This window comes from Mirounga angustirostris, unplaced genomic scaffold (genome assembly GCF_029215605.1).
Source record: "Mirounga angustirostris isolate CCGP_5_RB_7025 unplaced genomic scaffold, mMirAng1.0.hap1 SCAF_2, whole genome shotgun sequence".
Classification (NCBI taxonomy): domain Eukaryota; kingdom Metazoa; phylum Chordata; class Mammalia; order Carnivora; family Phocidae; genus Mirounga; species Mirounga angustirostris.
Window position 1 is genome coordinate 61,578,827 of NW_026991710.1, and position 18,555 is coordinate 61,597,381.

Genomic DNA, 18,555 nt, shown 5'->3' on the forward strand with positions numbered 1-18,555 from the left:
AGTTCAGCACCCTTCAGCACCCTCCCAAGTTCTCAGGTGGAATCCTTGACTACACTCTAGGAGATGGGGCACACCGAGGCAGATGAAGCCATACCCAACCGCAGCCCAGACTCCCACCAGCATCATCTCTCACTGGGTTAAAGTGATTCATCTCCGGGGCACCTGGGTGGCTCAGTCAGTTGAGCATCTGCCTTCAGCTCAGGTCATGATCCCAGGGTGTCCTGGGATCGAGCCCCACATTGGGCTCCCTGCTTAGTGGACAGCCTGTTTCTCCCTCTCCTTCTGCTGCTTCCCCTGCTTGTGTTCTCTCTCTCTCTGTCAAATAAATAAATAAAATTAAAAAATAAATAAATAAAATAAAGTGATTAATCTCCTACACAGTTGCTACCAAAGGAAGACTGAACCCTTCTTCAGCAACATAACGTCTAGAACCTTTACAATTTTTCATAGTGTTCAGCATTCAATTAAAAATTACTGGGCATGCTAGATAGTATAATGCTAAGCAAAATAAGTCAGTCAGAGGAAGACATATACCATATGATTTCACGCATACATGGAATTTAAGAAACAAAACAAACAAACAAAGGGGGAAAAATTGGACACAAACCAAGAAACAGACTCTTAATTATAGAGAACTGATGATCACTGGGGGGAGGCTGGTGGGGGGATGGGTGAAATAGGTGAAGGGGATTAAGAGTACACTTATCATGATGAGCAGTGAGTAATGAATAGAATTGTTGAATCACTATATTATGTACCCGAATCTAATATAATACTGTAAGTTAACTATATTGAAATTAAAATTAACCTATTAAAAATATTAACCAGGCATGACAATAGAACTAAGTGACCAAAAACCAAGAGAAAAAAGAAAGGGAAGCAACAAAAAGACCTAGAACTTTGAATTATCAGAAAAGGACTTAATATACAATAGAGGAAAAGTAGGAAGAGATGAAAAGATGAAGAATTTCAGTAGAGAAATGATACCTATTAAAAAAATCTAAAAGGAAATACTAGAACTGAAAAATATAGTAACTGAAATTAAGAACCCAATATGTGGATTCAACAACAAATCAGACATGGTTGGATAACTATGCTTTGAGGAAAACTTAGTTTTAAATGTATATATTTAAATACAAGAACAGGGGCGCCTGGGTGGCTCATTCGGTTAAGCACCTGCCTTCGGCTCAGGTCATGATCCCAGGGTCCTGGGATAGAGCCCCCGCATCGGGCTCCCTGCTCAGCAGGGAATCTGCTTCTCCTCCCTTTCCCTCTGCCTCTTCCCGCCTCTACCACCCCCATTTGTGCTCTCTCAAATAAAATCTTTAAAAAAATAAGATACAAGGGCGCCTGGGTGGCTCAGTCGGTTAAGCGACTGCCTTCGGCTCAGGTCATGATCCCGGAGTCCCGGGATCGAGTCCCACATGGGGCTCCCTGCTTGGCGGGGAGTCTGGTTCTCCCTCTAACCCTACCCCCTCTTGCGCTCTCTCTCTCACTCTCTCTCTCTCTCTCAAATAAATAAATAAATAAAATCTTAAAAAAAAAAGTTAAAAAAAAAGATACAAGAACAAGTGGAAAATCAATTATTTAAGCATCTAACTCAAAATAAAAAAAAAGCAAATTACACAAAGTAAACAGAAGCAGATAATTAAAATAAGAACAAAACTTAAAAAAACCAAACATGAGGGGCGCCTGGGTGGCTCAGTTGGTTAAGCGACTGCCTTCGGCTCAGGTCATGATCCTGGAGTCCCGGGAACGAGTCCCGCATCGGGCTCCCTGCTCGGCAGGGGGTCTGCTTCTCCCTCTGACCCTCCTCCCTCTCATTCTCTCTGTCTCAAATAAATAAATAAAATCTTAAAAAAACAAAACAAAACAAAAACCAAACATGCAATAGGGAAAATCAACAGAGCTAAAAGACTAACTGACAAACCTCTAGAAAGATGGATCAAGAAAGAAAGCACAGGGTGCCTAGGTGGCTCAGTCGTTGAGCGTCTTGCCTTCGGCTCAGGTCATGATCCCAGGGTCCTGGGATCGAGTCCCACATCGGGCTCCCTGCTCGGCAGGAAGCCTGCTTCTCCCTCTCCCACTCTCCCTGCTTGTGTTCCTGCTCTCGCTATCTCTCTCTGTCTCTGTCAAATAAATAAATAAAATCTTAAAAAAAAAAAAAAAAGGAAAGAAAGCACAAATCACCAACTAAGGAAATGAAAAAAGGAACATCGCTATGAACCTTTTGATGTTAAAAAGGTATCATAAATAACTTTACAGAAATAATTTGACAATTTAGATGAAATAAATTCCTTGAAAAACACAATTTACTGAAACTGAAATAAATGAAGACCTGATTAGTCTCACATTTACCAAAGAAAATGAATTATTATTTTCCCATAAATAAATCTCTAGGCTCCCAGTGGAACCTTCTTACACTTAAGAAAGAAATAACAACCCAAACAAACTGAGAGTACTTTTAAAAAAGCAGGAACATTTCCTAATTCATTTTACAAAGCCAGCATACTTTATTATGAAAACCTGACAAAACGCATTACAAACCAATCTCACCCATAAACATAAATGCAAAAATCCTAAGCAAAATGTTAACAAAATCCACTGATGTAAAAAATATTTAACACCTATTTATAAAAAAATCTCTTGACAAACTAAGGCAGATAATCTTCTTAATCTGATAAAGATGATCTAAGAAATATATAACAAATATTATACTTAATGGTGAAATACTGAAAACTTTCCCCTCAAACTAAAACTGAGACAAGGACACCTGCTACCATCATTTATATTCAATGGGGTTCTGGAGGCCCTAGCTAATTCTATAAAACAAGAAAAATAAAAAGTATTAAGAACTGGATAGAAAGAAATAAAACCATGATTATTCACAGTTAACATGTCTATGTATAATATACAGAAAATCCAAAAGACTCTGGAAGTGAATTTAGTATAGTCAATATATAAAAATCCATTTTATTTCCATATACCAGTTTCTAGAAACAGCATATCAAAAAAAAAAAAAGAAAAGAAAAATCTAAAATACCATTTGTAATAGCCTCAACCAGACTCAAGTATCTAGGAATAAACCTAAACTACCAAATATTATTAAATGAAACTGAAGACCAGGGCCCCTCGGTGGCTCAGTTAAGTGTCTGACTCTTGATATCGGCTCAGGTCATGATCTTAGGGTTGTGGAATCAAGCCCCACATTGGGCTCCAAACTCAGAGGGACTGCTTGTCCCTCTCCCTCTCTCAAATAAATAAATAAAATCTTAAAAAAAAAAAAAAAAAAAGATATTGAAGACCAACTTTAAACAAAATGGAGAAATATTCTACATTCATGAATTGGAAGACTCCTATTATAAGCATGTCAATTCTCCCCAAATTGACAGATTCATAATCCCCATTTTTTTTAATTGACAAGCATATTTTAAAATATATATGGAAGAGCGAAGGGCTAAGAATAGCCAAGACAATCTTGAAAAAAAGAACAAAATGTATGCCACCAAACACTTACTATAATGCTATAATAATTACGGCAGTGTGGTATTTAAAGAGCAGCAAATGGACCAATGACAAGAAAAGAGGCAAGAAAGAGACACACAAATATATTCACAGGCCTACAGTAGTCACTTAATTTATAACAAAAGTGCAGGGAAGTAGGGAAAAGTGTCTTTTTAATAAATGGTGCTGGTTCTCTATATGGAATAAAATGATGGACTCCTACTTCACACCATACCCTGTCCCCCAAAAAATCCCAACTGGAATGTAGATCTAAATGTGAAGGGTAAAACAATCAACTTTGCAGAAGAAAATGCAAGAGAATATCTTCATTACATTAACATTTCTTTAAAAAAGCAAAAAAATTTTGATAACTTGGGTCATTAAAAATAAAGAACTTCTACTGATCAAAGTTCAACACAAAGAGTTGAAGACATCTGTAATACATAGTCTGCAAAAGAGAGAACTCTTAAAAAACAATTAACAAAAAAGACAATTCAGTAGAAACCCAGATTAAAGATCTGAATAGACATTTCACCAAAAAAGTAAATCTAATGGCCAAAAAACACATGAAAAGCTGAACTTCATTAGTTATTAAAGAAAAGCAGATTAAACCCAATGTGATACTATAATACACTCACCAGAATAACTAAAATGAAAAGATAATACCAAGGACTGACAAGGATGGAGAGCAACTTAGGATTTTCATACTCTGCTAGAAGGGGTAAAAACAAAACAAAACAAAAAACCCCACAAAAAATGTGACATAATAGTGGTATAACAACTTTGTAACAATTGGTGGTTATCTACTAAAACTGATATACACATATTCTAGGTTCTAACAATTCCATCCCTAAAAATATATTCAAAAAAACATGCACGTATGTTCACTGAGACATGCACAAGATGACACTAACAACCATCAACAAAAGAGGTAAACTCAAAGAATTATACATGGCAATGAGAATAAATTAATTATGGCTACATGAAGTAACACAGATGAGTCTTACATAAAAAAATATTGAACAAGAGGCCAGTACATACTCTGTGTTTCCATATATATGTATAAAATTCAAAACCAGGAAAAACTAATCTGTTATATTAGGACAGTGTTTTCTTGGTGTGGGGGAGTAGGTGGTAGTAACTACAAGAGGACAGAAGGGGGCTTCTGCAGTGCCAGTAAAGTGGTGTATTTTACAGCTGTACACTTAAGATCTGTGTACTTTTCTGTACATTATACTTCAATAAACTGTTTAAGGAAAAGAAGAAAGAGAAACCAACCTACAGGATAAATAGATTTATTTATTTACCAAATCCACAGATTATACAAGAATGACAAAATCAACATATAACAATCATAATTTTAAAGCCAGAAAAATGGTCAGAATTGACTTTAATAAGAATAAATAACACCATAACTAGGCCAAAAACTAAAAGTATATCTAGCACAAAGGAAACTTTGCTTAAAACTAGAGAAAACAAGGTTTTAAATTTTAAAAACAAGTTCAGTAAGCCGATATGACACTGCTGCCAAAACAATGAAATTTAGGGCTAGTTTAACAAAATTATCAAGCCAAGATAAAGTGAGGCAATAGTTTCACTTCATTGTCCATTAATGACTAAAATGAAATGTCACAGCTTAAGAAACACACTAAAAGAGTGTATCTAGAAAAAGAAGATCTGGGGTGGTAAAAGAGAAATCTTGTCAAATAATGGTTAAAAAACAAGGGATGTTCAATCAGGAAAAGAGAGGACGACTTTGTGGGCTTACCACATCTTTGAGTAGATAAAGGGCTACCATTTAAAATAAGACACAGATTTATTCTGTATTGCTCCAGGGTACAAAACCAGAACTAATAAGTAGCCACTAGAAAGAAGCAGTTTTCAGGTTCAATTTAGGAAAATCTTTCCAATAATTTACAGTTTTCCCACAGTAGAATGGACTAAGTATCCAAAGCAGAGAATCACTTACCAGAGATGTTAGAAGGAGAACTTTCCTACTGTGTGGTTAGAGTAAATCAGTGTCTCCCAAATCTAATGCATATTAATAAAACAAATTTCCACAATTGCTACCACAAAAGCCCAACAGGTCTGCATGAGGCCTGGAATCTCTGTAAGAAGCCTCCTGGGTGATTCTCAGCAGCCCAGTGGCTCAGGATCCTGTATTCAGAAACCACATAATTATATGGCCTTTAAGATTCCTTAGAACAGCTTGAAGCAAAGTTTTATCTTTGCATATCAAAAGCACTTTAGCAAAATAGAGAATATCTGAAAGTGCATGTCACTTTGACGAGTCTTCAATTTTTTCTCCCAAATTCATATAGCAAAATTATTGTGTACTTGAAAGTACTATTATTATATAAAAGAACTTCTCTAACCTGGACTAATTATAAAGAAATGATAATGTTCATTTTTATAGATGTTTACTGGAAATCTATTATATGCCAGTAAACAAAAAATGACACAACCCAACCCCAAGGGAACTCACAATCAAATCATCAGGAAATTATAATATTGTGTGCTATCATAAAGAAGTAAAGAGTGCTGTGGGCGCATACAGAAGAGGAGTGATAGGTATATAATATATCTTGTGTGACCACTCTGTCCTAAACTTGAAGATTGGGGATGCAAATTAAAAGAGAATTAATTGTGAGAGAATGATCCAGAGGTAGAGAAAGAAAGACAAGGAAACTGAAGGAAAGAAGCATAACAGAAACCTTTAAAATATTTTATTTTTCCATTTTACCAGCACTTAAAAAAATATTAGAAAAGCTGGAAAAGTATGTTTATGGCTTAACGACAAGACTGTGTTTCTTTTCTGCAAGGAATCAATCAGGAGGGAAATCATGGTTAGAATCAATAGTGGAAAGAGAAACAGAAAAGCCACTCCCTGAGAGTGGCAGAAGAAAATAAAGAAATTAGAACTAGAACAGACAAGCGTCCTTAGGGGTTACTACAGCAAGCGGTTTGAGCTACTACAGCTCTTTACTCTCATCCCAGTCTTATCCCCTATCCCCATCAGAACAAGCCCACCCACATTTTATAAGAATTAACTTTGGCTTCTACTTGATATCACTAAAGGCAAATCCCTAAGTAGTTCCCTCTTCAAAGTTCTAATACTGTTCTGTTCTCTGGTATTACCTCAATAATACTTGTTAAATCACCTACAGAAATAGGCCAGATTAAGTGATAATATAGCAATATACTATAATCTTGGTAGAATATTACCTTCAAAGACCATGTTGTAAAAGAATATTATCACTGGTTACATGTTGACTCAAGGAGACAGCAGAAGGAAGAAAGAAATGGTTCTAAAGCCAGCTGTATTAAAGCTTTGAGGCTTACCAGGATGTCAGAACATAAGGGTAAGAATTTCTCTTTTTCTCACTGATGTATCCCCAATGCTTAGAAGTGCTCAGAATGTAGCAGATACTTAATGAACATTTATTGAATGACTGAATCCCCAAGTAATCTAAAATATCACACAAGCACACAAAAACAAAAACTGAAAAACAAAGTATAATGGAAAGAGAACTACATCAAGTTCAAATTATACCTCTACTACTTATTAAAGTCTTGAGCAAAGTGGGACTACTGCCTATTTCAAAGGATATAATAAGATAGTAAATGTGATATCATATGTAAATGCTCCTACCTTAAAAGATATTCACCCAGGTTAACTTATTTTCAATCTGTTAAATGACAAGTAACAGTAAATGCAAAACATATTTCTTCAGCTTGTGAGAAAGAATGACAGAAGTAGGTTAGTAGAAAATGCATATAGATTTCAATAACCTATGAACAAAGGTTAACCTAAACCAAAGGAGGAACTTAGATATTTGCTATTCATTCACCTACAAATCAAAAATCAAAAATTTCTTGGCCACTATTCTTTATCCCAAGCACAGTGCTAGGTATTAGGGATAAAAAGAGCTTATACAATAAGCTTTGGGAGTGCATAAACTTTATAGTTATTTGTCAAAAATAACAGATAGGATTATATGATAGAAGCATAAAAATTTCTAAAAGAAAAGGCATATAGCTAACAGTAATTGAGAGGTAAGCTGGCTATTTCCCCAGAAATGTCCAACACCAGCATTACCTTAGTAGCTTACTTTAACTCCTTATAAATATTCAAGAAAGACAGAACAAATTTTTGTTTACTAAAGTTAATTTCAGCCTCCCTAGCTAACTATATCTTAGAAATAAAGATAGCTTACTACTGTTAGTATTGGACTACAAAGAAAGAGAATATATCTACCTTCCTAAAGCCGTAACTCAGATAACAAAACAAGCAAACAAAAACAAAAAATTCATTCTTGTTCTATTTCAGAATAAAACAAGGGGAGGTTTCTCAAATAAAGAATAGAGCATATCCTTTAATGGTATATATTTCTTCAATCCAGTGTCAAGATACCACTTTATGACAGTACACTTATTTCTAAAAGAAGTCATCTACCTAGAGTGACGAGAAAAATCATTACCTGATTTGTAGGCATTTTCGGCACATTCACCTTCCACATCTGGGCTTCCCTAGAGATTGCCTTTTCCAACAGGAAAGACAATCTCTGGTTTTCCGAAGGCCCTGGAAACTTCATGATATCCTCTGGATCTGCCTGCCTCCCAGCTTGATGTAGCTACCTATAAAATCAAATATAAAACAATGCTTTTTCTTTAATTATAAAATACGCTGAGCGTTGTATAAATATGTTGGTTCTTATTAAACAATTCATAAAACAAAATAAGAATGTTATGAGGCAATATAGGGTTTTACAGCTCTTTAAAACATATTAAAATGTTACAATAATAATCAGTTACCTAAACATATTTACTTTAAATTTGAAACTCAGTTGTAAAGAGAATAAAAACATGGCCATATAACTGATAGAACTTACAGACTCTGATGAAAATACATGATTGCGTCTCAAATTGTGACAACAAATTTTAAATCATGGGATTTTTATACTAGCTATTCTTAATAGTGGTCCCAAATACTGCTCTTAAAAATCTCATCAGATAAGGGTTACTAACCTTTTTCTTCATTAAATTTTCTTCATTAAACCTTTTTCTTCATTCCCGTATAATCGGTATGAAACCATCCCCTTAAGTATAAAACCATCTTTATTTGTGCTTCCAATTAGTAGTGTCCACTAGCTACACATACGGCCATTTATATTAGAACTGAATAAAGTTAAAATATAATTCCTCAGTCACACTAGCCCCATTTCAAATGCTCAATAGCCATATGTGGTTAGTGGATACTGCATCAGATAGAAATGTTCCTTTTCTGCACTATCACTGGCAGAAAGTTCTACTGGAGAGTGTTGATCTAGAAAAACTCAACAATCAGGTGACTGGCCCTCTAAAATGAGCAAGCCTAAAGAGCAACAGTCTAGATCAGTGCAGGGCAACTGAAAGTCCAGGACCGATGTCTTCAGGTTTAAAAAAAAAAAGGAAAGAAAGAAAAGAAAAGAAAAGAAAAGAAAAGAAAAGAAAGAAAGAAAGAAAGAAAGAAAGAAAGAAAGAAAGAAAGAAAGAAAGAAGAAAGAAAGAAAGAAAGAAAGAAAGAAAGAAAGAAAGAAAGAAAGAAAGAAAAGAAATTAGAGATTTGAGAAGTACAACCATGTGTAGAAAATTAGACTGAGGGGAGCCTGGGTGGCTCAGCTGATTAAGCGTCTGCCTTCAGCTCAGGTCATGATCCCAGGGTCCTGGGATGGAGTCCCACATCAGGTTCCTTGCTCAGTGGGGAGCCTGCTTCTCCCTCTGCCTGCCGCTCCCAATGTGTGCTTACTCTCTCTCTCTCTGAGAAATAAAAAAAATTAAAAAATAAAATAAATAAATCTTTAAAAAAAGAAAATTAGATTGAGAAGCTGAAGATATGGCAAGACTCAACTAGATTTGATGAAAGTTAAGGAACTGAAGAGGTAATTAACTTCAGAAAAAAAGATTATGCAAGAAGGTAAATGTAATAATATACCACAACATTTACATAGCAATAATAGTGAAAATACTGAATAGGGACTTTAATGAATAGATAAAACTGCATTGGGAAGATGGGAGGTATTAGAAGATAGAATGAGCACTACATCTTTATATGTCACAGTAGGCAAACCATACATAATACCTAAAACTGAAATATCAAAAGACAGTAGGGCAAGTTATTTGAAAATATGATCTTAAATAACAAGAGAGACATATAAGCACTCAGAGGTTAACCTGTGAGAAAAGGGTTAGAAAATCCAGTAGTAACAGGAGAATGCTGTTCTTCATTATAAACCTCATATAACTATTTCATTTTTCAACTATGTACCTGTATTATGTATGTGCTTCAGATTCATGGGATTTTTAAAAAATTTAAATACCTAGAAATAACATATGTTAACATAACATAACAGAATTAAACAGTTCTGATTTTTTAAATAAAATTTAAAATTAATTAAAAAAAGCAAGTAACAAATTTCAATTTCCATGCTCCCTTCACCCCCAACTCTAGGTACTATCCCTTTCTTATTCATCACTTCACATACTTTGCCTATTTGCTATAGAATCTACTGCAGACTACCTCTGGTTAACTGGATTGTGATTTTTTTCATTTTGCTTCTTTAAACTTCTGAGTTTTTGCAAATTTCCTATAATGAGCATTAAGTACTTTTTATACCAAGAAAAAAAACAGTAAATAACAGAGAGGGAAAGAAAGAATACCTAACCCAAAAGGTCCATTTCAAAGGTTACTTCTTCCAAGAACTCTTGATTCTCTAATCTGGTGTGATTTCTCTGCCTTCTGAAAGCAGCTTCCCACTATTTCCCCTATGAAATGATAAACATTACGATACTGAAATGTTATCTACCAATATTATTTTTTTATCACTCATAGAATCCTGATGAAACAGGGACTCTGCCAAAGATTGGTTTCAATCCTTGGGGCGGGGCCAAAAACAAAACAAACCCAAGTCTAAACTCTCTTTCACAGGCCAATTCTTCAAATGTTTGAAGGTGGCTAGCATGCCCACCAATTCATCTTTTTCACAGCTGAACTGTTCAGGATTTCCTCACATGACATATGAGGAATGTGTGACATGTAATGTAATACACCATATGAAGAATCTTTTGCTCTTCTAAATGCAGTCTAAGATCATTAGCTACTTTTTTGAATCCATACCACACTATCAACTCTTTAGACTTTCTAAGGTACACTCTTAGGAAAATTCCCTCCCCACCTGCCCCACCCCATTGTGCACAGAGTTTTGGAGCCCCCTTTTTTGGCGGGAGGGGGGTCGACCTTGGTCAGGACTGTAAATGTATTCTTTTTAAAAAAAGGTCATCTTGTTATATTCCATCTACTGTTACATTCTGCTGAGATGATCTGAGATTCCAATTTTGTTGCCCTGGTACTTTTCTCAGATTTTCCATAACTAGATAAACTCACTATAATTTCATCTAAAGCAGATATAAATATTAACCTTAGAAATGGGAGTGTAAACTAGATGACCATCTGTCAAGAGATCTTTAGAATAAAAACATCTATACTGGATGGAGATTAAACCTGGTTTATTTATTGGTTCTAAGGCTTCTTCTATACCTTATTGTTTTTTTAGAGATTTATTTTTTTTTAAGATTTTATTTATTTGACAGAGAGAGACACAGCAAGAGAGGGAACACAAGCAGAGGGGAGTGGGAGAGGAAGAAGCAGGCCTCCCGCGGAGCAGGGAGCCTAATGCGCGAACCCTGGGATCATGACCTGAGCCGAAGGCAGATGCTTAATGACTGAGCCACACAGGCACCCCTAGAGATTTATTCCTTTTAAGATTTTATTCATTTGAGAGAGAGACACAGAGAGAGCACAAGCAGGGGGAGACGCAGGGGGAGAAGGAGAAGCAGACTCCCCGCTGAGCAGGGGGTGGGGGTGGGGGGGTTCGATCCCAGGACCCTGGGATCATGACCTGAGCTGAAGGCAGACACTTAACCATCTTTAGTCTGTAATTTATTAACTCTTGTCAAAACTTACCAAACTACTTCATTCTATTAGCTACACCCAACAGGGTGGCTCACCAGGATCCCCCAGCCTTCTCAACACACCCCAATGGCTGGCTGCTCCTGTGATTGCTCTTCCCTCAAAATGTTTCCTCTGAAGATTATTTTTTATCTTGGGGATGGGGAACAGAGAGGATACACAGGATAAATCATGTAAAGAATAAGACAGTTCAAGAGATTCCTGTTCTCCAATTTCCTACAGTTAAGACCCTAAGTTAGATTTTCAAATACTTAGACGCTTTAACAATTTTTTTAAAACAAAGGAATCTGGGTCAAAGAAGCAATCACAAGGAAAATCAGAAAATACTTTGAGGTAATGAAAAAGAAAACATACCAAAATTTATGGGATACAAGTAGAGCAAACTATAATTAAAGCAAATCAGAAGAAAAATTAGAGTGGAAATTAATGAAGGAATAGAAAAATAGACAAAATCAATGAAACCAAAAGTTGGTTCTCTGAAAAGATCAACAAAATTGGCAAACCTCTAGCTACACTGACCAAATAAAAACAGAAAGGATGAAGTAGTAAAATCAGGAATAAAAGGAGACATTACTACCTATGTTGTAGGGGGAAAAAAGGTGTTATAAAGGAATTTTATGAACAATGGCTTGCAAATAAATCGGACAACTCTGCATGAAATGGACAACTAGTTAGAACCACAAATTATCAAAACTACCTTTAAAAAGAAATAGAAAAGCTTAAGAGCCATATAACAAGAAACTGAATTAGTAAACAATTGTCAAAGAAAAGCCTATGCCCAAGTGGTTTCACTAATGAATTCTACCCAAACATCTATAGAAAAATGTTTAAAATTCTTCACAAACTCCTTCAAAGAGTAGAGGAAGAGCACTTCTCAACTCATTTTATGAGGCCAGTTAAGCAAACATGACAACAGCATTATAAAACTATTGAGAACATCTCTTCTAAACACATATGCAGAATTCTTCAACAAAATACTAGCAAACTCAATCTGGCAACATAAAAAAAGGATTATATACCATAATTGAGTGGGACTTAGCCCAGGAATGCAAAGTTGGTTTAACGTTCAGGAAATCAATTAATGTAATACACCATATGAAGAATAGAAAATAAAGGAATCATTCTTTGCTCACACTAGGGGAATGTAACAAAGGATAAAGAGTTCAAATTTCCTTTATCTTTTAAAAATAAAGTATAAATAATCCAAGTGAAAGAAAAAAGGACGGAGGAAATATTCCAGATCAAATGAGACTACAGAAAAATGAAAGTTCAATATCTGACCCTAGACTCAAGCCTGTACTGGGAAGATAAAATGCTATAAAGGTCATTATTGGGCCAACTGACATAATGGGAACATGGACAAATTAAAGTATCAATGTTAAACTTACTACAGTTGATAACTTTACTGTGATGCCGTAAGGACATCCCTATTCTTAGGAAATACACACTGAAATACTTAGGAGATAGGGGCCATAATATATGCTATATATATGTACGTATGGGAGAGAGAGAGGACAAATGATAAAACAAACGGGGTGAAATATTAATGATAGATGAAACGATAGTTTCTTTTTGAAATTATTTACAAGTTAATAATGTGGACAATGCCCCCCCCCCCCCCCCCCCCCCCCGCTGGGAGGCCAAACACATTATTGATGGAAGTGCTTATTATTAGCAGGATACCTTTTACAGTCCTTTTCTGAGATTCTAGTAAGACAGGGTGCCTGGGTGGCTCAGTTGGTTGAGCATCTGCCTTCTGCCTGGGGCATGATCTCAGGGTGCTGGCATTGAGCCCAGAATTGTCACTGTTGCATTGTTGGGCTCCCTGCTCAGCGGGAGTCTCCTTCTCCCTCTGCGCTGTGCCCCCCCATATAAATAAATGAAATCTTAAAAAAAAAAAAAAAAAGATTCTAGTAAGACAATGATACAGTGAAGAAAGCATTAGCTTGAGTTTTACTTTTCTTACTGATAATGCATTAGCCTGTTTTCTAATGTGTAAAATAGACTGAGTTACATGAATAATGAAACCTGCTGAATAAACCTGCTCAAAATACACTTAAAATATAATTTTACTGTTTTAAATACTAGAACTTTTTAGTTGTATCTAATTATTTTATGCCATTAATCATATCCAGAATTTTGAATGCTCAGATAGAAGTCTCTAGGAACTAAGAAACAAAAAGACTGTTTTGGTTGGCATATTCCACACACTTCTAACTTTATGATAGTTTAACATTTCTCCTGCCAATCTTTCAATTACTTCTGTTTCTTTCTCCGTGTTTATCAAATAGCTTAATGTATGAGTGAATAAAGTTATTGTACGGCATAAACTATACTGTAAATCTAAATACCGAGCCTCCTGCTATTCTAAGGAAAAGTACTGCACGGTGTTGGGTAAACACAGAAACTTCATTAATACAGAATTATTATATTTATTATCACCATTAACACCAACTCCATTTATAATTTTGTACTGATGCAGACTTCTGGATCTTAGTTCCCATTCTAAAAAGAGGGATTTATTAATGTGACCATCTCCTTGACTTCATGCCCCCAACCTAATAATTAACTACAGGTACTTGTAATTCCGGAACAGCCCGCTATTTGTTTCCCTAGCTCCATGCCTTTCCACGCAGTTCTTTCAGCCTGAAGTGTCCTCCTCTAGCTGGCACTCCCCTTCCTACAGAGCTGTCATTTGCAAAGGTCTGCTACTAGTACCCTGCCTTCATACATCTGTACTTAGACATAATTCTACTTCTGCATTTAATTGCTGTGATAATTATTTGTAGACCTGTCTCTCCTACTAACCACGAGTTCTTTGATGGCAAACACTCTCCAGAGTTTAGCACTACGTCTAACAAACAGCTCACACTTACTAAGTTCTTAATAAGTCAAAGCAATGAGTGCTTACTACTTGGCCAGATACTGTTCAAAGTACTCTGCCGTATTAACTCATTTAACCTTATGCAACCTCATAAGGTTGGTATTATTATTAAGGCCATTTTGAAGATGAAGAAACATGCACAGAAAAGTGAGTATCTTTCATTTTAAAGTATTATACAATGAGAATAAAACATGTATACACACTCTCAGCTTCCAATCTTGACCAAGAAACATTACAGAGTTCCATTCTAACCTACTAGGAGTCAAACTGCCACATAAACTCCGTCATCTGTAATTGAAAATCTCTACCATGCCTTCCCAATACATGATGATTCTAACTAGTCTGCTCTTCATCAGTATTAAGAAATTTATCCTAGACTAGAAATTCAGAATCTCTCATCTTTCTGGTTCCAGATTAGCATATCTAAACCCTATTGATTCTTTCTTAATCTACTTACCCACTCCCTTCTATTTCATCTACCACAAACGATGTGCAAAAGCTGGAAGCAAGTAATACTATCTTTAATGTTTTCAACAAATTCATTTTGGGATAGAGATTATATAGCATAGTCAGACTGCTCGGGTTTGAATTCTGGCCACTGGGCTCTAGCTGTGTCACCCACGGGGTAAATTAATCTTGTGGACCCTCAGTTTTCCTCCTCTGTAAAATGAGGCTCCTGAACTGCGTGCCTCACAACGAGTCCTTGTGAGGATTCAACGAGTTGCAAACCGCTTTGAACAATGCCTGTCAGATAAAAAGCTTCAACAAGTGTTATTAACAGCACACTCTGCTCCTCAAACGCTGAGACCCTCCCCACTGACAAAATAAAAGCTAAATACTTAAGCTTGACATTCAAAGATCTTCAGTCTGATTCCAGTCTACCTCCCCAGGCATACCTTCCACTATTTTGCTACCCAATTCTCAACTCTTGCCCAAACGACCTGCAATGGAACCTCTAGCTCAAGAGAGGACCGTTCTGCCCTCTTTTCAAAATTTCGGTACTTTTCTACCTGCCCTTCAGAGTTCAACTCAAATCTCTCCTCCTCTCCAATCTCCCCCACCCACCCAAACCTGGGGTAACGTTCCCCTCCCCCCCGAATTCCCGCAGCACTGGCCGTTCAACGGCTCGTCTGGCATTCACTCCGCTTTGCAATGTAAATTACACTCCTCCGGCTCCCGCAGTAGCGTTGAAGTCTAAGGGTGGGGGTGTGTCCGCTTCTTTGCGTATTGGACCGGCTTGCGGTGCCTAGAACGTGCACGAATAGGCAATCTGCTGTTGCTACAAAAGTTACTCGCTGACGTTAAAACTGGCCCGAAAGGGAACACGACAGAGCCGTTTACAAACTGGGCAGGTGCCGAACAGTTCTGGCATGGAGAGGAGAGCGTGGGGGGTGGTCCCGAAGCTTTCCTTTCAAGGGGGGAGGCGGAGGCCGGGCCTTAGCCAAGGAGCGCGCGGCTCCGGGAGCTTCCCTTCGGGAAGCGCGGGGTGGGGGGTGGAGGGGCCGTGGGGGGGGGGTGCGCGACGCGGGGCGCGGAGACGCAGCGAGTCCCCCGCCCCCTCACCTTCTCCTCCTCTTCCTCCTCCTCCTCCTCCTCCCCGGCGGAGCTGTAGGCCTCACAGTGGTGACGCGGGGTCATCCGGGGGCCCGTTACCACCCCATTTTCCTCAGCGCGCGGCGGCGGGGCGCGCGGGACAAGGACGGGACCGACTGAGGAGGGAGAAGAGGGGGAACCGGGCCGGGGGGCGGGGGCGCGGGCGCTGGCGATCGAGCAGGACGCACGGCTGCGGCCGGTGGGTCAGCGAATTAGTTCCATGACTCCCCCGGACCTGAGGCTGCCGCGGCCACCGCCGGTCCCACTCCTCCAACCGCCGCCGCTAGTGCCCGGGTGGGGAGGGGGTTCCCTCTCGCCATAGGGCGGCGGGGGCCGGGGAGAGGCGGGGAGTGAGACCGGCTCTGCCCCTGCCCGGGGGAAGCGTCTTCGAGGGGAAATGGTGAAAGGGGGGGAAGGAGGGTAAAAGGAAAAAAAAGGAAGGGGAAAGGGGGGAAAAATAAGAAAAAGCGAGACAGAAGCGCTGCCGCGTCCGCTCGCGGGGAAGGCTGGGGAGGGAGGGGAGGGAAGGAAGAAGTGCCGGCTTCCTCAGCTCCGCCCTCGCGGACCGATTCCTAGACTTGCTTACGCCCTGTAAACAACGTTGAAGCGGCCCTTCTCCCTCCCCTCTTTTCCTTTCCGTGGCCTTCACCGTCCAACGGACGTACAGAGAACTCCGGTAGAAAGCCGGCTGTTGGAGACGGGCGGGGGAAGTCTTTAGTACTGGGGTGGAAGAAGGGAAGACATTTCCTACGGGCTAAGGAAAGTCAAAGGTGCGCGGACTCGTTTTCCTAGGAGAAGCGGAAGGGCATGTCAGCATCTCACGGTGACGTAAGCGTCCTATGCTTGCTGGCAGAGGCGTGCGGTGCCCGGAGAGTGCACTGCGCATGCGCCCCGGGGAAGAAAGAAGAGGCTGAGTGCTCCGCTTGGGGGTGGGGTTCTGTCTGGATGCTCTTTTGGCCCACCGCAAAGCTACCTAATGTTATCCAACCTGATAAGTGTCTAGGGCTTGTAAGAAGAATTTATTGGGAAGGGGCTGGTGTTCTGTTGTGTAAAGATTTTGCATTCTTTGTTGACCTCGCAAAAAATTGTCTATTACGTATAAGTAGAATTGCGGTTTTTTCCGGTGGCACGTAGTGGATGGAGGTAGACTGTCAGGCACTTTAGAAATGTGGCAGTTTTGAGGATCATATTCTTAAGCACCGTCTTGGGTGTTAAAGGCCTTTTAAAACGGTAAATGATACTATTGATGGCGGGGAACCTGCTTGGTAATGTGCCAAGGGAATTCTATTCACTGAACCAACACATCTGAGTATTTGAGTAGGTTTTATTACCAGGTATTTAACGAGTATGTGGTGACATATAAATGTGTTTTATTTGAGGTCCTTTTACTCACCTATGGTAATTTTTGGCTCATCTTTTAATTGTTTTAGTTATAGAAAGAATATGTGGAACTACAGAAAGTTTTGAAAGAGGAAAGGGAAAAAAAAACTCAACCATTTACAGGAGTAGTCTCCTTTGTGTTTTCCATTTCTGTTTTTTATATGCCTATTTTACCAGTCATTGAAAAAATTTGTATTGAGCTTATTCAGGTGGTGAATAAGCTCTAGCAGGGTTAAGCTCTAGCAAACTGGAAGCAACCAAGACAGAAATAGCTCCTGCCTTCATGGAATGTACAATCCAAACAGGATAAATATTAAGCTAATTATCATTATCTAAATTTACCCGGTACATATTTACCCAAAGAATACAGAAACACTAGTTTGAAGGGATATGTGCACGCCTAAGTTTGTTGCAGCATTATTTACAATAGCCGAACTATGGAAGCAGCCCAGGTATCCATCAGTAGATGAATGGATAAAGAAGATGTGGAATATTACTCAGCCATAAAAAGGATGAAATCTTGCCATTTGCAACAAGACTGTATCTAGAGAGTATAATGCTAAGTGAAATAAGCCAATCAGAGAAAGACAAATATATGATTTCACTCATTGTAGAATTTAAGATACAAAATAGCTAACGAAGGAAAAAAGAGAGCGAAACCAAAAAGAAAAAAAAAAAAAAAAAAAAACCAGACTCAACTATAGAGAACATAGGGTTACCAGAAAGGAGGTAGGTGGGGGGATGTGTGAAATAGATGAAGGGAATACATAGTACACTTAGCTGATGAGCACTGAGTAATATATGGAACTGTTGAATCATTATATTGTACACCAGAAACTAATATAACACTGCATGTTAACTACACTGGAATAAAATGAAATAAAAAAAATTACCCAGTACATTGACTTGTATACGTGTGCATGAATTCCCTCCCTAGAATATAAGGTCAAGGATGGCAGGGATCTTGCGTGTTTTGTTTCACTCTGTATCCCTGCATGTAATAACCTTTCAATATTTGATTACTAACTGAATAAACAATTACCAGTATCAAAAGTATTAAGATGGAAAATTGCAGACTACCATGGAAATACTTAACCTTAGGTAGGGATATCAAAGAAGGTTTTTCTGAGGAAGTGACATTTAAGATGAGACTTGAAACCACTGGGCAAAGAAGTGGGGGGAAAAG

The 18,555-nt window shown here is 38.2% G+C and overlaps 2 protein-coding genes across 5 annotated transcripts in view; one reads left to right on the forward strand and one right to left on the reverse strand.

Annotated features, from left to right (window-relative positions):
* Positions 1 to 16,517, reverse strand: part of CCNI (cyclin I) — a 33,402-nt gene extending 16,885 nt beyond the window's left edge. The window contains exons 1-2 of one of the 4 annotated variants that reach the window (XM_045880946.3): positions 15,960 to 16,516; positions 7,986 to 8,142 (exon numbers count right to left, since the gene is read on the reverse strand). In XM_045880946.3, coding sequence (XP_045736902.1) covers positions 7,986 to 8,099 — 114 coding nt within the window. In that variant the 5' untranslated portion in view covers positions 8,100 to 8,142; positions 15,960 to 16,516. Of the gene's footprint in view, positions 1 to 7,985; positions 8,143 to 9,123; positions 9,148 to 13,195; positions 13,334 to 15,959 lie in introns of those variants that run through there. The other 3 variants (XM_064584658.1, XM_064584659.1, XM_064584660.1) reach the window with 3 other exon arrangements.
* The window catches only part of SEPTIN11 (septin 11), a 138,936-nt gene that overhangs the window by 111,194 nt on the left and 9,187 nt on the right, over positions 1 to 18,555 (forward strand). The window lies entirely within an intron of this gene.